The sequence below is a fragment of the Diabrotica undecimpunctata genome, chromosome 9 (genome assembly GCF_040954645.1).
Source record: "Diabrotica undecimpunctata isolate CICGRU chromosome 9, icDiaUnde3, whole genome shotgun sequence".
Lineage (NCBI taxonomy): Eukaryota > Metazoa > Arthropoda > Insecta > Coleoptera > Chrysomelidae > Diabrotica > Diabrotica undecimpunctata.
The window spans coordinates 124,351,669-124,372,891 of record NC_092811.1 but is presented as its reverse complement, the minus strand read 5'-3'; the positions used below and the strand labels follow the sequence as shown (position 1 = coordinate 124,372,891).

Here is a 21,223-nt window from a genome sequence, read left to right as displayed (position 1 = left end):
TTTTATATAGTATTTATTATCTTCCTTATCCTCTCACTATTTAAGGAGCATTATTGTTGTGTTTGTTCCATATTTCATTTGCTCTTTCTGTCTCTTTCTGTGTATTTTGTGGATATATTATTTATTAATATTATTTTTATTGTCTAGATATTATCAACCTAGGACTTCAGAAACTACACTAAGACTGAAAGTAGGAGGCGCCAACTTGATCCAACACTCAACACCCGTTGTAGAGTTAAGAGCGCCGTTTATACAGACTCATATGGGCCCAATGCGTCTGAGAAACTTCCATAGACCGCCCATGAAAAGATTTTCGCACGGGGTTCTCAAAGATCCCGGTCCACATTCGGTTATGCCATTGGTGAAGAATATAAAGAAGAAGGCTAAGGTGGGTCACTGATTATTTATTTAAAATTTGTGTGTATTTAACATTTATTTAAACAAATAGCTTGTTTTGTTTCATAGCTCATTAGTATATAATTTTTTTATGATTTGTGAATCAGTTTATTTGTTTTATTCACTACAGAATATCTTATAATATCTACATCTTACTGACATATAATGTGTTTTCATATATTGTGTCTTATACTGTAATAATTCTTCTTCTTCCTTCTTTTATGTAGGCTTTAAAGCCTGTTTCTTCTTCAATATTAGCCTCCTAAATTGTTTTAATTATCTTCTTTTTGTCTTCTTCTTGGTCTGCCAATACTTCTTCGTCCATTTGGTGACTTATCTCGTACTATTCGTACTATTCTATCCTCTGCTATTCTACTATGAGAAGGATAACGACACAGATGCTGCTGAGAATGAAGAGGAAGATGAAGAAAATAAAATGAGCCACGCTGAAGGCAAAGCAACTTTGCAACTTGCAGCTACCTATGTCGAACAGCAAGAAGAAGGAACTGCCATCAATGTAATGATTATTAAAAAGTGGCGTGACTTTGCACATAAAAAATTATTAGAAAAGAAAAATCAGGAAAAAAATTACTGACTTATTTAAGTGTTTAAGAAGCCAAACCACCAATGTGCAATAATATTTTTAAATTTTATTAGGACTAGAGTTCTGTAAGTATTGTTTTATAGTATTTTTGTAACGGTCTATCTTCTTCTTCGTCTTCTACTTAATGTACAAGTGTTTTGTTTTTGCTAGATCCATATAAACAATAAATGGGCATTTTTTAGATAAGCATCGGTTAGTTTGACCACTTTTAAGTTTGTCCTAGGGTCCGGTCCCGAAGTGGCCGAACTTACGGGAGTCTACTGTATCTTTCTCTCTGATACTTTCTCAGTACTGATCTCAGTACTTTTCGTACAATCAATAAACGATTGCGTCTGTCGATAAGAGCTTTGAAGCACTTCCAGAGGAACACTACAGACATGGGATAATGACATAGGAACACAGCCGAATGAAATATATTACTATTGAAGCAACTTACGTTGAAAAATGAAACTTCTTTGACAATATAAACCGTCGTTTTCTCTATCAGGGCAAGACATTTTCAGAAAACCCGTGTTTATTTTTTTTACTTAAAATAATTTCAGTATTTTAACATATTTTCTCTTTCAGCAAAGAGAGGCGGAGAGAATGGCTTCGGGAGGCGGTGATGTTTTCTTTATGAGGACTCCCGAAGATCTAACTGGTCGTGACGGTGATTTGATTCTCGTAGAATTTTGTGAAGAGCATCCTCCTTTAATGAATCAGGTAAGTCAACATGATTTAGAATTGATGTAATAATAATTAATCGCATAACAATTATCGTTGTACGTCACCGATTCAATGATAGCACCGTTGGAAAACATATTTAAGTATTTTATCCCACCTAACGCTATCATCTGCGTTCAAATTTGAAGTCACACTTGAACGAAGTGTTTCAAAGAGATTTAATGTTACCTGAAAAACCTATGCCAAAACAGTAAGAATAACAGTCTTTTCAAGAATATATTATTCATTCTGAATGAAGTTTTCTTCTTGCATGCTATTTCAAAATAACCTAAGAACAGTTTCTATTTCTTTATGATGTATAATCTTCCGGCAATTGAATTCCCGATTGTAAATTATTTTCGTAGTGAAGGTAAAGTCAGTATAACACTTTGTTATCCCAAAACAGGTGCACAGACTAACGACTGATAGCACGTCAAGATAACCAACTGAAACAGTGATGTCCACTGTGACGATGAACCACAACATAACCATATTTAACAGTGTAACATCTATAATACTTGAATTTTGTCTTAAAATACTACACTGCCCAAAATATGCTATTCTAAAGTAACCTAAAAGGCTTCATTTTTATTTTCTGACTGCAAATTCCTTCCGTGTTGGATGAAAAGTCAATTATCTCGAGACAGGTGCAATGACAAATGACAGAAAACACTTCAAGTGACGATTAACCATAAAACTACTATACTCTACAGTGGGACACATCTATAATACTTTAATTTTGTCTTGAAATACTTCATTGTTCAAAAAATGTTACTCTAAAGTAACCTAAAAGGATTCATTTTTTATTTTCTGACTGCAAATTCCTTCCATGTTGAATGAAAAGTCCCGAGACAGATACAATGAGAAAAGACAGAAATCACTTCAAGTTAGCCAGCTGAAACATTGACGTCATCACTTATGCTCTTAAAATTATTAGTCATAACATAACCATGCACAACAACGTCATATGTCGACAATACTTGTATTTCGTCTTGAAATATTACAATTTACAAAACAAGTTATATAAATACGGCCTCCGTAGTACAACGCGGCGTCAGTTTCAGCTTACAAGCGAAGCAGTAACATCTCCAGAAGATGCCAACCCCTAGTGTTGGCGAAGCGTCGAGAACTAATCTCAGAAGACAACGGCCTAACAGCCCGAATAAACAATTTAACATATTCTAAAATAACCTAAAAATCTTTCTCTTAAATCTTTCTATGGTTTTTAACTCATCAACCGATTTCTTTCTCTTCTATTCCAATGACGCTACAGCCAAATCGGGCCTTGGCATCCACCAGTATTCGCCTCAAAGCATTCCTTTTTTCAGCTATTTTCCTTTAGTTATCCACCCACAACATATCTCTAGCATCAGTGCTCACTTCATCTAACCATCTCTTCTTTGATATTCCCACATGATTCCCTACCATAGTTCCTCTAAGCGTTCTGCTAAGTGTTTTGTTATTATCCATTCTTATAGTGTGACCTGGCCAGCACAGTCTTTGTACTTTTGCCTAATTTGCCGAAGTGGGTTCTTTGTAATATTGATCAAAAGTTAATCACTCTTAGCATGCCTTCGATGGGTAGGACATGTAATTAGGCGAGATGAAGATGCAACGATCAGAAAAATTTTCGACCGAAGAGGACCAGTGGGAAGACGAGCCAGAGGAAGACCAAAACTTAGGTATCAAGATAACATAGAGAATGATCTACAATCCATCGGAGTTAAAGCATGGAGAAGAGTTGCCACAGACAGGGGCGAATGGAAGATTGTCCTGAAGAAGGCTTTGGCTCATAACGAGCTGTAATGCCACTGATGATGATGATGATGATTTCCCACAAATCTATTTCCCATCGAGATTGGTTAACATGGTCTTCCATAGGGTTGCTCAGGTTATCAGTGTTTCTCGCTTGGAGGTGAGAATCGGAATTGGTGATGCTAACAAATTTCTTCCGTAAGGAATGTAAACTAAATATAAAATAAACACCTAGAATCCTGGAACAGGTGGAATGACAAACGACAGGTAAAACTTTAAGATGGCCAAACGGTGACGTCATTACTACTGAACATATTTTATTATAACTGGATTTATCTTCATTTGGGTTGTCAAATTCGAAATGTAGCCAGTTAAATAAGATATACGTTTTTTGGGTATAATGTACATCTGTAAAATCAATTATTGTTTTAAGGTTGGAATGTGTTCGAAGATCAAGAACTATTATAAAAGGAAAGCCGCAAAAGATTCTGGACCTCCTACTTATAGATATGGAGAAACGGCGTATGCTCATACGTCTCCGTTTTTGGGAATTCTGCATCCTGGGCAGTCAATACAGGCGGTCGAAAATAATATGTACAGGTAAGCTATTTCTTCTGCTCGTGATTTAACATGTCAAATATAATTTACAGTGATTATTCTAGCGCTAGAAACTTAAGTTTATGTACTGTGTAAATTTCAGCAGCTGTACCTTGTCTTCGTGTTGTCAAATTCTTTTCTAGATTTTGTCTTCGGTAAAATATTTGCCTAAATTTTTGTGATCTGGGATTTTCTTTTTCCTTGTTCAGTAATTACTACGCATAAGTTGTTTTCTACACAGTTTTACGAACTTTCCAAAATCTTGTCATAGATTTCATTGTTCCAACTGTGGCGGGATCATCGAAGTTTAACTTTGTTCTTTCTTTGCAGAAGTTTTCATACCAATATAATTTCTGATGCACTTCAATATGTTCCTAAAACAGCAAATTTATCCATTACTATTTATTTTGCATTTGCCATCACTTCTTGTATATCATTTTTAAATAATTGTCCTACTTGATAGCTCTTCGGTACCTTTTTTTCATGTATTTTATGGCACCTTTAATCACAATAACGAAAACCATTTTTTAACTAACGTAAGAACGTTTCTAGGGCTCCGATCTACGAACATACCCCACCAGAGACAGATTTTCTGATTATAAGAACTCGCCATCAGTACTACATCAGAGAAGTAGACGCTCTATACGTAGCCGGTCAACAGTGCCCTCTTTACGAAGTCCCAGGACCGAATTCCAAAAGAGCCAATAATTTCGTTAGGGATTTTCTTCAGGTAAATAATGTTTTTTAATTAAATACTAAATTCCTGGGTAATCTAGACATTTAAGATCTCTGATTAGAGAAACATTTTGGGTATAACTTTTAATTTTACGACAGAGAAACAGAAAGAGATGCAGAAACAGAGTGAGAGAACGAGAGGGAAACATAGAGAAAGGGAGAGAGAAATTGTGGGGAAAGCAGAGAGAGCCGGAAAGGGAGGGACAGACATAAAATGGACAGAGATAGAAACGGAATAGGAATGGAGAGAGACAGAGACTAGAGAGAAAGGAGACATAAAGAGACTGAATGCGAAAGATACACAGAGATAAAGGGAGGAGTGAGACAGTGGAGAGAGTTAAACTGAGTGAAAGATGGTTAAAGGGAGATTCGGAAGTAGAGAGACAAAAAGAGAGACAGAGACACAGAAACATTAAGAGAAACACAGACGATGAACTGACAGACCGAAATATAGAGATAATCATAAAGAGACCTTGGATGGGAAACGGAGAGGCACGGAGACAGAAGTGGAGGGTGACAGAAAGAGGAGAGTATAGAGATCGAGAGACATATAGAGACAGCATGAAAGATACCGAGAGAGACAGAGTGTAATAAAAGGATAAATGAAAGAAAAAGTAAGATCTTTATCGAAACGATCTTTAGAAATGGAAACGGGTAGGGAGACAAAAATCAGAGAGTGTGAAACAGATAGAGTGAGACAGAGGGACTAATAGAGTGAGATAGAAATAGTTATAAAGAGCGGCAAAAAAGAGCAGAGACAAAAATGGAATTGGAGATGCTGGCAGACGAAGTGCGAAGCAGACTGAGAGTTGCAGGGGGAGACATCGAGAGAGACAGACAGTGTGATGAAGACAGAGAGAAAGGGAGAGACGAAATGGAATAGAGAAAGAAATAGGGAGTCACAGGAAGAGAAAGGAACAGTGAGGAAGATAGATAGATAGAGAAAAAGATAGTGAGACAGCGAGTGAATGTGACAAAGAAATACAGAGAGGGACAGAGAGAAAGCGAGAGCATACCAGCTATCGAAATCATTGAGGGAAATTAAGGGAGGCAGGGAGAAGATCAGATAAAGAAAGTTATGAAAAAAGAAAGTGAGAGGGAGACGTAGACAGACACAGGGTAGCAAGACAGTGTAACAAAAAAATACAGAGATTGAGCCATATAGAGAGATAGAGATGAAGTGAGATACATTGATAGAGCGAGGGACAGAGGAAAGAAAAGAGCAGATAGTGTTGCAGCGTGAGAGGAAGACATAGGAAGGCACATGTAGAGGAGAAACGAGCAATGACAAAGATAGCCAGTCAGATAAAAAGAGAGAGTGAGGCAGCGAGAGAGTGTGACAGAGAGATACAGAGCGAGAACATACAAGCTATAATTCTTATACCATACGTATTACAATTGTTGGTAATATGTTATAGGTAAACTAAAAAAATATCAGTTGCTGAACCAGAAGCTGATCATTTTAGAAAAAAAAGTGTTAAAAATGTGGGGAGTAAATTATTTAACAGTTCTAAAATCTCAACTTTAATGTTAAAAGAATTGCAAGTAAAATATCAAATTACGTAGCTAATAATAATAAAATGGTTAATTTTGTTCAGGAATTTAGATAAACAGACTGACCGTAGACAAAACATTCTTTCATAATATTTTTGTAGGTTTTCATATATCGTCTTTTCTGGAAAAGTTTAACTATTCCAAGGAAAATAAGAATGGACGAGATCAAAAGAGCATTTCCGTCTCATTCTGAGAGCAGCATCAGAAAGCGTTTGAAGTTGTGTGCCGATTTTAAAAGAACAGGTAAGTTAAAATTTTTATTTTTATACCTGATTATAGTTTATAGATGGATAACTGTTTGTTTTTGCAGTAATATATACAGAAAAAATATTTTTTTTTTCTTCCAACACCTAGTTTCCCCTGTTTCCCTTCTCCCTCTCCTCCCCCTTCTCTAAAAAGTTAAAAAAAAATTTCTTCCAGTACCTCGTTTTCCTTATGTCTTTCTCCTCTCTCTCTTCCTCCTCCTCTCCATCCCCTCCCTTAATGATCAATTGGGGAATATAGTACTTTTCGTTACTTAGCAAATATAAAGAAGAAAGAAACTTAGTCAATGACTTAAATAGTTCCTGGTTCTCGCAAGAAATAACTCGTATAGTGTTGGTTTATATCTGGAGTTTTCAACAATTTCGATCCACTCGGAAGGAGTTTCAACCACAGATTTTTGATTGATGTTCTGCCCATGTTCCTGTCACACTCGAGGTATGAGTGGCCTCTGATTGAAAAAAAAACATTGTTATTTTATCAAGTCTCTTAGTATAGTGTACAATGTAGTGAAGCATACGGAGTAATTTTTGTTCTGACCTGCGCAGTAATCGCAGAAAATTTTAAGCTCTTTTACTTGCAAGTCAAGGTGATTAAACATAAAATCCCAAAGGAAGGAACCAACCTCGTTTCCTCCTTTCTTGCTATAGATTTCTGCATAGGTATAAAAAAAAGATTCTGATTCTGAAAGTTTATGTATGTTGAACATGTAAAGTGATAGTTGCCTACGATAATAAACATCGTTAGTACTAATGTTTGAGATAGGCAGATTCTCTTGGAAATCCATTGCAATCGCTTCTTTTGTTTTGTCTTTTTGTGCTTCAAGCCCAGCACTTTTTTTAATTTCGTAAAAAGAAGCAGCTTTCCTTAAATGCATTTTTTTTTCTTTTTTTTGCAAAAGAGGTTTTAGTTCCCAGTTTAGTTTTGCAAGATCATTATGATTATCGGCTGTAGCAGGTAGGATTAACTTAGTTTGTATTGCGTCAATATTTACTGTAAGTTCATCACAGGAGCTGCAGGTGTCACACCTAGGATAGCCAAAAGACAAGTTAAAATTAGAATTAAATATTTGCCTGTACTTTATTGTTTGGATAAGCTATTTTGTATATATATATATATATATATATATATATATATATATATATATATATATATATATATATATGAGAGTTTATTACAGCTGCCGCCGTTTCTCGCAACCTAGCTTCCAACGCTTGCGATCGTTCCAGTCATCTACTTGTAGACCCCTATCTTCCATTGCACCTTTTACTTCTTGTCTCCACGATCTTCTTGGTCTTCCCTTTTTCCTGCGGTTGGTGGGGATCCACTGTAACATTCTCTTTGGCCATCGTTGATCATTCATCCTTTCTATATGGCCATACCATTTCAGCCTTTTGCATTCTATAGTTTCCAGGACGTCAATGTCTATGCCCATACGCTCTCTGATTTCAGTATTCCTTACTCTATCTCTTCTAGTGAGTTGGCAACATTTTCTCCAATAATTCATTTCCATTGCTTTTATTTTGGAAGCGTCATTTTTATTTATTACCCAAAGCTCTGAACCATATGTAGCAATGGTTTCTATGATACTTTTGTATATCCTAATTTTTGTGTTTCGGGTGATGTGGTTGTTCCAAAGTATACTATTCAGTTGACGTATTGCTGAATTTCCTTGACCAATTCTAGTAGTTATTTCTTTTGTATTCCGACCATTGTTTGTAATGTTTACACCGAGATATTTATAGCTATCACTATTTTGAATTTGTTTGCTTCCTAGTTCTAAGTGCTTTCCTTCACCTCTCACTACTACGTACTCTGTTTTTGATGGATTAATTGATAAGCCCCACTTAGTATATTCTTCATCCATTTTTCGTAACATGTAGTGGATATCATCTTGATCTTCTGCAAGTATTAATTGGTCATCAGCAAAATGCAAGCTGTACAGTGTATGGTCTCTAATTTTAACACCCATAGGTTCACATTTTCTTTTCCAAATATCCAAAACCCCCTCCAAATAAATCTTAAAGAGTGTAGGTGACATGCGGCAGCCTTGGCGAAGTCCTTTGGTCACTTTTATCTTTTTTGTCACTTTTTGTCCAATCTTTATTACACTCGTCTAGCTATTTTGTATAACTAGAAAACATTTTACTTACATTAAACTCTTCAGGTAAGATTGTTTTTTTGATTTTGCTATCATAGTGTGAGTTTCGAGTTTTGAAGGATTTAATGTGATCAATTACAGAGGCAATAATATCATCTGAAATCTTATTAGGTTTCGAAAAATGTTTTCCTTTCCAGTGCTACGCCTGTTGTTTTTAGGATTTTTTGTTAATTCTGTACTCTTTTGGCCGTGATGTCGTGAAGGAACAGAAATGCTTTATAACAAACAGGTATTTCTAGTACCTGCTCATTTCTTACTACTCTTACCTTGTAAGGATACGAAAATGTGTGAAAATCTGCTTTAGCTTCTGGCTTTTTAGGCCTATGGCTCATGATAAGACAGCATACTATCAGTCCACAAAGATACATTGATTGTTTCTCATGTGATGAGAGCAGGTTGAACTTAGAAATAATATAATAAGTCTTAAACCCTTACAGTCTGGTCCTAACTCATTGCTACATAACCTCAATTTTTTCATTAAATCTTGCATGCTCTTAAAACCTTTTCTTTTCCTTGAACAGTTTTCAATTCATCTTTCAATATTTTCAATATTCCGCATTTCTGAATGCAGAATATTCGTTGTCAGACATTTTAAACAGCCCAGTATTTCAATAATAAAATAACACCAATATACACCAGAATAACAGAAAGCTGTAAATAAACACAGCAATAAATTTTACAAAACATCTGGGCAACAAAAGCACTAATACCAGAGACCTCTGTGGTCAGCAATCTGAACTAGATGGATTGTCATCCTTTTAGCCTGCATATGTAGCACCTTCATTCTTTTAGCCTAGAAGACGTATTTTTCAAAGCTGAATGACTTGTAAACCTTCATCTTTTTTGCTTAGTTAGATACCATACAATATTTTATATGAGATAAAGTACAAGAAATTAGTATTATCTCCATAATTACAAATAATTGACCCACATCCTCTTAGCTTTGAGCTCTTTAAGTGATAATATGTATATTATTATAATATATCTATCGATGCATACTTTAAAAACTCACACAACTAACACTTCAAACCATTAGCGCTTCGCGCTAGATTCTTTTATTTTATCTTTGATATCTCGCGGTTTTAGCAGCTGGCCACTCTAATTTTCGGCCATTTTTTCTCAGGCAAACTTATATCACCATTTTAAGAAAATATTATATTTCATTTGATCTAAAAACATGCATATACGTCATGTACAGTGTATTTTATTTAAAAAATAAATTAACAAAATAAAATACTTGTCAAAAACTAATTACTATTAATTATTAGTAATACAAATATTATCAATGTATTCTCCTAATTTTAAATGTATGTAAAAATGTAAGTTTGATTAATTACGTTATGAACGTAGTGATTCTGCAGTGGAATCTTGTACTATAATTTATTCAGACGCTTTATCTTTAGAGTCCATGTTTCGACTAAATAGAGTAGACCACGTATCTTGAAAAAACTATCTCTAGCTTGAGAAATTCTCTCTTTAATTTCTTTTTCTGGGTCAAGCTTGTAGTTAATCCAGCATTCAAGGTATTTGTAATGGTTTACCCATTTTTCATTATAGGTAAAGGGACATTGTGTCTCTTTTGGATTACCATTATCTTTTTTTCTCGTTAATCTTCATTTCAAACTATCGACAAGCATCATTAAGTTGTTCTAAGACTTTCTGTAAGTTCTTGTCTGCATCAGTTAGTAAGACCGTGTCATCTGCATAGCTTATATTAGAAATTTGTTCGGAATTAATTTTTATTCCTGTAGAGAGGTTTTATAAGGCTTTTTTGAATAGCATTTCCGAGTAAATGTTAAACAGCATACCCACCCCTGCTTTGCTCCTTTACTTATACGGATATTTTTGAATGTTTGATCGTCCATTCGTCCGATAAACCATTGGACAGTTAGTAATAATAATAATCCATGATTTGTTTACTTTCTTCGTGGTCACTAAATTAAGCTTTCCTTATTGTTAGTTTAAAATGTTTTCCTCTTCTTCCCCTTCCTCTTCAGCCGTTCTCTATCTCTTCGATATGGTCCTTTCTCATTGGATCTCCGATTTTATTTATTCTTAATTATCCAGTACCAATGTAGACCCGCTGTTCTTTTTAAGTCTTCGTACCTTTGTTGTGGTCTTCCTACGCTTTTTCTTTCTCCCCACGATCTCCTTCTTCTTCTTCTTTTTGTGTAAACATGACTCTGTCTGTTTTTCAATGTGCCTCCAGTAAGTTGTCGTTCCATCGTTTTCGTGGTCTTCCTACTGATCGTCTTCCTACTGGGGACCGTCTCTTGCTGTCTTTACTACTCTATTTGTTGTCATTCGGCTTATATGATCGTTCCATTCTACTCTTTTATTTCTTACCCAGTTTTTGATGTTCTCCACCTTGCATCTACGTCGTATATCTGTACTTCTAGTAGCTTTGTCCCATAGTGTCTTACCATCAAGTGTTTTTATCTCTGCTGTTTCCAACATACTTTTTATCCTCTAGGTCGTGCATTCTGCCGCATATGACATTATTGGTCTAATGACTGTTTTGTTAATTTACAAAGCAACTCATTACTTAAACTCTAATACTTTAAACATGCAAAAAATGCGATTAATAGTGCCCTTAATATTATTACTTTTTTTAGGATAGCGATTACAAAATCGCTGTTTTCATCTCTACTGTTTCTAACATCCTTTTTGTCCTCTCTGTGTCAGGTCTTGTTTGTGCCGCGTATGTCATTATTGGTCTGATGACTGTTTTGTAAATTCTGCCTTTCATTCCTATCACGATATTTTAATTTCTCCATATTGTTTCATTCAGGCAACCTGCGGCTCTGTTTGCCCTATTCACTTCATCTTCCACTTCAGTTTCTAACTTTCCGTAGCTAGATAATGTGATGCCTAGATATTTAAACTCCATCACTTGTTCTATTATCTGTCCCCCAGTTCCAATTTACATCTTAGTAAATTTGCTGTTACATTGATAATTGATTTTCTGATCATTGCCCATGATCTCCATCCACTCATATTTCCACTTCAGCTTTCTTGACTTCTAGCCATATGTCCGGCCACATTCCTAAAAGTTTTCTCTCTATAGCTCTCTGATTTACTTGTAGTTAATTTGTTGTCTTCTTGTCTAACGCCCATATTTCAGAGCCATATGTGGTGGCTGGTAGGATACATTTATTGTAGATCTTCGTTTTCAACTTTAGAGGAATTCTCATGTTTAGTATGTATTTTAATTTACCATATGTTGCCCAGTTCAACTTGTTTCTTCTACTGTATTCACTTTGTACTTCTTTTCTAGGCATGGACTCCAACTGGTGGGTTATCAAACCAGAATTTCGTTTACCAACTGAAGAAGAAATAAGAGCGATGGTCTCACCTGAACAGTGTTGTTCCTATTTCAGTATGGTGGCAGCCGAACAACGATTGAAGGTAAGTGAAACCTTGTTTTTATCGTTTTAAATATCCCGGAGAAACTTTATAATTGAAGAAAGAGTGAAATTTTAATGGTTTGCATTGGTACTTCGAAAATTTCCCTCTAACAACAATTTATTGTTTGGTAATTTCATTATATTTCTATTATATACACTATTTACAACTTAGAAATGGTACTGCAACAGTAACGAATCAAATAAATAATTTAATCTGAAAATCTTAATCAAATTTTGTCATGAAACTACATAAGTTATAGTTGTGATCTTCTCTGCAATGCACCAAACATTTTATGCAACCTTTTGCGGTGAATTGTTGATTTTTTTCACACTTTTCTATTTCGCGTCCTTTTTAAATTGTGAATTGGCTTTGTATAAATGAAATTTATAGATGTATGGCCGTAGGAAAATTAATATATTGTTGCGAGTTACAATCCCTAATTGCAGCCCTTTGGTAGAGTAATTCGATAATCTGAATTTACCTCTTATCGACGTTCTAGAACAGGGGTTCCCAAACTTTTTTATACCACGCCCTCTTTTGTTGAAATGAAAGTTTCTCGCGCCCCCACCCCTTAACAATAAATTGTATGAGCCTAGGAACAAAACAAAACAAATAAGTATTACATAGAAAAGATTCTAATCTGACATTCTAGAATGTCAGATTAGCTGAGTAGGACTCGACTTTTCCCGCTAGGCTCTTTCAAGAACTCCTGTATAAGCCGTTGAGGCGACCTTTGAATCGATCAGTATCAGCGAATTGTTTTATAAGCGATATCTGTGTGAATTGTCAGCGATAATTTTTAATGTAATTATAATTTATGATATTTATAATTTAGTGAGTTGGTTTTTGGAGTTTAAATACAGTTAGTTAAACCAATTCTTTACGAAAATCAGATAAAATTCTGAAAATTGTGATTTTTCTCAGTCGCATCAATAAATACACTTTTTTCACTGTTTCTAGGACGCCGGTTACGGAGAAAAATTCATATTCACGCCCGCCGAAGACGACGACGAAGAAATGCAATTGAAAATGGACGACGAAGTAAAAGTAGCACCTTGGAACACGACAAGGGCTTACATCCAAGCCATGAAGGGCAAATGTTTGCTCCAGTTGACTGGTCCCGCCGATCCTACGGGTTGCGGAGAAGGCTTCAGCTACGTGCGAGTCCCTAACAAACCGACTCAAAGCAAAGAGGAACAGGAGTCGCAGCCCAAGAGAACTGTTACTGGTACAGATGCTGATTTGAGGAGATTATCTTTGAATAACGCTAAAGCTTTGTTGAGGAAGTTTGGAGTTCCTGAAGAAGAAGTAAGAATTATATGTGCTTTGATTTTACATTAACTAAATATTGATGTTGTGGTGTTTTAGATAAAAAAATTGTCTAGATGGGAAGTAATCGATGTGGTCCGGACACTCTCTACAGAAAAAGCCAAGGCTGGTGAAGAAGGTATGGATAAATTTTCTAGAGGGAACAGGTTTTCCATAGCAGAGCACCAGGAAAGGTACAAAGAAGAGTGTCAGAGGATATTTGACTTACAAAATCGTGTTCTGTCCAGTGCTGAGGTACTTAGTACTGATGAAGGGGAGAGTTCCGAAGAAGAAAGTGACGAAGATATAGAGGAAATGGGAAAGAACATCGAGAACATGTTGGCGAATAAGAAGACCAGTTCACAGGTAACTTTTCACTTCTATTTATCAATGAATATACTTCAATAGTGCTAAGATTGTTCAAAAGAAAAATAAATACTTTTGAGCAGTATATCGGCGAATTTTTTTGTTTATTTAAGTACTGATGATACACATGACAAATATATTCGCATTTTTGACTGTATTTTCATATTAAGAGTATCTGTTGCCTTGAATTAGAAAACATCTTACATTAACATTCCACAGTGAGCTGTGTTTAGATACATTAGAAGACTTACATGTTAGCATCAAGGATAAAGGTATGGAGACTTCAGAAGTGCTGTCATTATGCATACCAACGGTTTGGCTTGTACAGTTCAAGATCAGCTCGAGATTCTGAAATGGAAAGCCCTAGAACATCCGTCTTACCATCCCGATTTATCACCGTGTGATTACCATATGGTTGGATAATACACATGACAAATATATTTGCATTTTGACTGTATTTTCTTTTTACGAGTATCTATTGCCTTGAATTTGAAAACATATGACCTTAATATTCGAGAGTGAGCTATGTTTAGGTACATTAAAATGCTTACTGTTAGCATCAAGGATTAATGTCTGGGATAGTTCAGAAGTTAATTCTGCATACCAGTGGTTTGGTTCGTACAGTTCAATATCAGCTCGAAAGTATGGCATGGAAAGCTCTAGAACATCCATCTTACCATCCCGATTTATCACCGTGTGATAACCATATGGTTGGTTCATTAAAACAGTCCTTAAAGGGCATAGAATCGATTCGGAAGGGGATATAGACATTCCTGTTAAAGAAAGGTTCTGCAAAAAGACGAAAAATCAGCATTTATAGATTGACTGAATATTGGTAATGCAGTTTGGCCTTCTCCTTGATATCAAAATGATGTATCAGATTCATTGTGTGGTGGTAAATCCCTATATTCATGGTAAATGCCTGAACAAATACCTTTACCACAGCTAATACACTGTTTTTTGTAGTTGTCCCTTGAGAGAGAAGAACAAGAAAGACAAGAGTTAAGAAAAATGATATTAGAAGGTGAGAAGAAGGAGAAAGATAAGAAAAAGAACGAAGAAGAAAGTGAGGATCAAAATTATAACCCAGGTATGTTAATTTATGAACAGGCTTTTCAGTTAGTTAACTCACTGAATTAAGTTTTATTACATTTGATAACTGGAAATATTTTTTTAGGAAGGATATTAAAAATATTCAGAACATTTAGAAACCCCGAAGGACGCGAATTCACCCGCGTAGAGTACGTTCGGAAACAAGTCGTAATAGACGCTTACGTCAAAATTCGTATGACGAAAGACGAAGAATTTATAAGGCAGTTCGCTACGTTAGACGAAGCGCAGAAGGAAGAGATGAAGAGAGAAAAGCGACGGATACAGGAGCAACTAAGGCGGATCAAGAGAAACCAGGAGAAGGAAAAGATGGGAGGTGGGCATATGCATATGCATTCGACGCCTATCGTACCGCCTGCAGGAACTGCGATAGAAAAGTTGCCAAATCCTAGTGACTGTAAGTACAGACAATAAAATATTAACATAAAACTCTTTCTTTTATCTTATCTATTTCCGTAAATTAGTCTAGAATGTAGACGTATAAACACGTTATAAACAAGTCACATATTGTCGTCTGAAACTTGCAATTTTAACATAAAAATTGATCTTTTCGTCAATTTTTATGTATTTTTCAAGAAGCCTTTCGTAGATAAATCATTTAAAATAGTTTTTCATTTGATTAGTTTAGTACTAACTACTTCTTAATTAATCTTCATATTTTTATGCAAAACAATCAAACTTACATACGATTCGGACATAATTTAACTGTGTCGAGCTTTCGACTCCATGTCCGGAGTCATCTTTAGGATTTGGCTCCGTACTAGTTCTTTTTCTTCAGTCTGTAGACTTACCACTTACTATGATACGCTTAAGCACCGTTTTGTACTGTGTACGCATATTAGAACTGCGATTAGTTCGTAGAAAGGTTGATATGATGTAGCGGAGGCGGTTTTGTGAATATTAAGAAGAGTCGAGTGTTGAAGAGTCACCCGATGCTCACAGTTTTTCGTTGATACACTCGGGTATAACGAATGGCAGCTTTTATGTTTATAATTTATAAAATCTATTTTAGGACTTATGTGGAGACGGTTGGGCAAGGGCAGCAATCAAGTCGAAATTTTGGATTGCATTATTTGTATTATTTTCTTTCGATGTCAGTTAACATACACAGTTAGTAACAGTTAACAAACTCTACTGGTTGGCAATGTATGTGGTAATTCAAGAAGATTTTCGAATTTTAAAAATCATCTGGTGCCGTCTATCTTTTGTTGATTGTATTTTGATTCTTTTCTTTTAGATTCAGCAGGAATCACATGCAGTACAAATTGTGCTTTGTTGAGCCACCACTGTTATACCCAATCTCGAGAAATAGGTTGTTGTGACTGACGATTAGTTCCAAGAAAACTGAGGACAACAGAAAATTTTGTGCTGACTGATTTGTGTGATGTAGCGGACGTGATTATATGTCAATTGAAGAAGAGTTTCGACTGTTGAAAACGACCCGGTGTGGCCATTTGTTCTTTTAGGACACCCAGAGCTGTTTTTCATCATTCTCTCTTAATACAAACGGGATGCTTTTACATTTCGATTGCTTGGTTTGATATGCTGGCCTTATCCATATAAAATCATAGATAATAAGAAATTTCACAGACGAAATGCTGTTCTTTAAGAAATTGTGTCTTTAATGTGTCAGAACAAAGGGGAATTATTTTTTGGTATGAATGAATCAAAACGATTAATGCAAAACTATATCTTTTATCTGATTTATCACATTATAATAAGTCTAGTCGTAGATGTAAACAAAACAGGTTGTCATATGACACTTTACAAACAAAATTTTTGAGATAAACATGATTATATTTTAATATTTTTCAAGAATTTCTCTCCATTTTGTCGTTTGAAATAATTCTTCGTTTGAAGTATCGTTACCAACATTTCCTGGGTTCAAAAATGTCGATTTTGGCTTCCTCAAGCATTCTACTTCAGTCTGCCGATGACAGGGGACGATTTGGTGCTCGATGGATTTTGTGATGCAGCGGACAATTATGATGTAGCACCTATGTGATAATTCAAAAAGAATCTCTAATGTTGAAAGTCATCAGTCGCCGTAATCCCTTGTGTTAAGACAATCGGGGTGTTTTTTCACTTTGATTGCCTCCCCAATGATCCATGGTTTAAGAAAATTAATGGAAGCTTTTAGCTCTGGAATTTATAAAATCTTTTTTGCGACTTATGCGGCTATAATTGAGTAAAGCCTACAAATTTCGTATTTTGTATTTTTTTTGTATTCAGTGAAAATCATAAAATATATTGGATACGCGATTTTATGGCAATTCAAGAAGAATTTAGAATGTTATGTCATAATATTGTTGAGACGCTCGGGACGTTTTTACATCTCGGTGGCTTGCTTAATGGTTCATGGTTTTGAAATTTAAAAAATAGTTCTACGATCTGTGTGGAGATGATTGGACAAGTGCTTCAATTTTTTTCTTTTGTATTCGGTTAACATCACATGTCATACTGATTAAACCTGGTAAGCTACGACTTTTATACCGTTTAGAGAAGTAGGTTGTTGTCACTTGTAATTAGCTTGAAGCAAACCCACAGAAGCAGAACATTTTGGGCTAACTAATTTCTCTTATGTATCGGACTGTATGCCAGTAAAAGAAAATTTTTAAATGTTAAAAACAGTTCGGGATTGTCATCTCTTTTGTTAATATAGTTGGATGTTTGTACGTTTCGATAGCTTTGTTTGAGGTGTTGGGCTAAGGTTGGCAAACAAGTCGCAGTTTCGGAATAAAACAATATTCTCGTAGATGAGACTTTGAACAATTCTCTTGGTCGTATCTATATGAAATCGTAGATAATAGGGACACATAATGTTGTTCTTTATACATTGTATCTGCAATGGATTAGACCAAAGGGAATAAACTGTTTGGAGTGAACTTCTTACTTATGTAAGAAAAGTTTTGATTTCATTTGATTTAAACATTTTTTAATTTCCTTTTCTTTCTTTTTTTGATATTTTAGCTATTTCAACACCTGTAACCCCAACTTCCAGTAAGAGTATGTCATCGTCCCCTCCTAAATCAAGGAGGAAAACCAAACTCAAGCCAGATCTCAAACTCAAGTGCGGAGCCTGCGGAAATGTCGGCCATATGAGGTGAGTAGATGAGAAAATAAATCAATGTCGTTATCAAATATGAGATAAAGCTTTTATATTATTGTTTTGTGCCGTATAAAAACAAAAAAATATAAAAGTTAACGGCCGGTTTCCGAAACGTTATTCAAATCTCCAATCATGTAATCAAGTATCAAATTTGATCAATTGTTAACAAGCGACAGGTTGTATCCGAAACGAAAATTATGGTAAAATTACGTGATCACCGATTATAGATTATTTGACATACGATTTTACATGGAAACAGTAGAATCGATTATTATTTCTGTACGAATTGTTCTTTATCTTGCTCTAAATTAAGAAAGTAATATTGCTGTTTCACTTTACCATTATTCCTGTTTATGTGTAATCTGCATTCTGAAAATCAACAAACAAACATAACCTAACTAACTAATAATTTTGTGTCGTTCGTTAATGTTTACCAATTTGTCATTTATCATCTTTAATTCTTAAAATGAACCTTTGTAACAATATTTTTGGATTCTTTCTAAACAACAGCTTTTTATAAAACACCTTAGGTTTATGTATCTTACAACGTAACCAAAGATTTTATTTTATTTACTTACAACCATTGGTACATGACCATTAGTCATTATAAGACCATTAGAAGATTATAAGATTAATCGTCCAAAAATCTCAGATTACCTGACAAGCTAGTATGACAGAAGTTTGACATAGATAAAACGATAATTAGCGTTTCGGAAACCCAAAATACTTCTGACAGGCTGTTAATCATCGATTATTTGCTTGTTAGATTAGTTAATATGTGTTATGTGATTGAAGTTTGATCGATGTTTCTGCAACTCAAAATGCATTTAATCGACTGTTAACAGTAGATTACCTAATTTTGATAATGATCAGCCTTTCGGAAACCGGCTGTAAGTGTAACAACATAATGTTAAATTATAATCTTTAAAGAATATTTTTGGTGTAGTTCCTCTCTAGGGATAAAAATATCAATACATTACTTACCAAGTCAATAAAAAATACAAACTAAAACGTTGCAATTGAATCTTTTATCAACTTTACTTTATACTTTAACCAAAAACACCATAAATTCACCATAAACATATGGATCTTAAACTTATCGTCTGTCATAGTTGTCTCAAGAATAGCTGATGCCTATTTAATTTGTTAATTGGTTAAAATATTTCTCAATACGTTTTAAAAATTAAAATATTTTTAGAACAAACAAAGCTTGCCCTCTTTATCAAGCCACAACTGGTCAGAACCCGCCTATTAACGTAGCCATGACTGAAGAACAAGAAGAAGATATCGAGAAGCAAATTAATACAGACGATGAAGATCTAGTGAACGTAGATGGAACCAAAGTTAAATTGTCTGGAAAGTTGTTAAAGGTAAGTTTTGACATAAGAAATATTTTAAAAAATTTTTTGTTTAATTTTTTTTTAACAATTCGTCATTTTGTTTTTAATTTGCTTTTAGTAAAAAGATTATTCTCGCCTTGATACTATAGTTTTCTTTTTTGTTATTCTGTTTTGTGTTGTTCTTGTTCTTCTATTTATATACTAAATCTTCAACCAGTTATTTTTCCAGCATGTTTTTTGTCTTCAGTATTGCAAATGATTTATTTTCTTTTCCCCTCTGGTAACTGGCTGAAGGTCTCCACCAATTTTTTGTGGAGAGAGCTTAATGATCCTACATCAACATCAGTCTTACAAGAAAAACTTATAACATCAAAAAAAGCATTGTATAAAGTGATAATCGTGAAATTTTCATCCCATTTGCTACATTATATACTCTTTTGAGCGGAGAGAAAGAAAAAAATATAGTGATTGTCCAGCTCAGAGTTTAACCAAAGAATATAGGCGCATATAGAAGGATCTTTCACTGTCATTTTTAGCGTCGGCAAAGGTTATACATATGTTATAAAAAGAACCAGAGGTTGATCAAGATTTTAGTTCCTTATTTGTACCACTAGGGAGCGGTCATGTCAGCGCTATTACTGCTTCTAAAATATGAAAGAGTGGGGCAACAAATGCAACTTAAGATATTTTTATACGTAGATGCCGCGTGATCGTAGAATAGCATTTAATTTTTGCGTTTTATAAAATTTTTTGAAGAAAATAAAATATTATTTTAACTTTTAATAAATGAATCTGTTTAGAAAAAATATTATGATTCAAATTTTTAATTTAAATATGTACAAATCTACAAATAATATAATTAAAACTTTCTTCTTATAAACTATAAATTAAATGAATGAAAAGTCAATCACCGGGAGAGAATGCCCAAAAAATTGTAAGGTGTTTTGATCAAAAAACAATTCTTGATCTTGTTAGTACGGTAGAATTGCTTTTTAGCACATACACCAAAGAATTATTTTTTACAATTTGAAAATTCGACATTGTGAAATATAATTTCGGATTTTTAAATTAAAAAAATAAATAAGTAATTCTCACATAACGCGTCTCTAGAGCTCAACTAAGGAAGATGAGAAAAAAGGCAACAATGCCTGCTGGGACGTGGACCGTAGCAAATCCTAAGAAAACCAAATCGGCAACACCCGAGAATAAAAAGAGACTTTGGGAGAATACCATCAACCCCCTCGTAACAGAGTTGCTAAGAAACTAAGGAGCTCTAACGAGAAGACTAGATCATAAAGCACCGTGACAAAACTATTCAGAATGTTGGTAGCACACATACTCCATCCTGATACTCAACTAGATCGGGCTCAAACAAATTTGATCATTAACAAACTGGAGCAAGCACTTGATGAAGCTCCTATCGGAGGTCAAAATGAACTCCTTTAGTTCCATAAAACATCGTTTAGCGAAGGAATCCTGTGGGTGAACTGTGTTAACGAGTATACAAAAAAATGGACGACTGAAGTGGTGAAGACTATTGCGGGCCTGTGGAAGGGAGCAAACTTAAATATAATTGATCTAAATAATATGCCCAAGCCCTCCATGATCCTTACCCGCGTCCCCGAGAAAGAGCTTGATGAAGAAACCATCAGGACCCGTCTAAGGAGGCAAAATCCAGACCTTAACACAAAAGACTGGTTATGATCTCTGTTCCACAGACTGAACGACAGTAAAGATAAAGGTCATAGAGGGAGGAGTTATGAAGGAGATAGTTCTCAGATGAGCATACCTCCCATATGCTGCAACCATCAAGGGAG

General features: G+C 34.9%; 1 protein-coding gene across 2 annotated transcripts in view; it reads left to right on the top strand.

The window, feature by feature from the left end:
• Positions 1-21,223, top strand: part of Taf1 (TATA-box binding protein associated factor 1) — a 46,793-nt gene that overhangs the window by 5,145 nt on the left and 20,425 nt on the right. For both annotated transcript variants that reach the window (XM_072545181.1, XM_072545180.1), the window contains exons 10-21: positions 148-388; positions 1,568-1,702; positions 3,891-4,057; positions 4,607-4,784; positions 6,445-6,586; positions 12,043-12,173; positions 13,134-13,481; positions 13,542-13,847; positions 14,814-14,937; positions 15,025-15,354; positions 17,928-18,060; positions 19,265-19,436. In XM_072545181.1, coding sequence (XP_072401282.1) covers positions 148-388; positions 1,568-1,702; positions 3,891-4,057; positions 4,607-4,784; positions 6,445-6,586; positions 12,043-12,173; positions 13,134-13,481; positions 13,542-13,847; positions 14,814-14,937; positions 15,025-15,354; positions 17,928-18,060; positions 19,265-19,436 — 2,407 coding nt within the window. The remainder of the gene's footprint in view (positions 1-147; positions 389-1,567; positions 1,703-3,890; positions 4,058-4,606; positions 4,785-6,444; positions 6,587-12,042; positions 12,174-13,133; positions 13,482-13,541; positions 13,848-14,813; positions 14,938-15,024; positions 15,355-17,927; positions 18,061-19,264; positions 19,437-21,223) is intronic.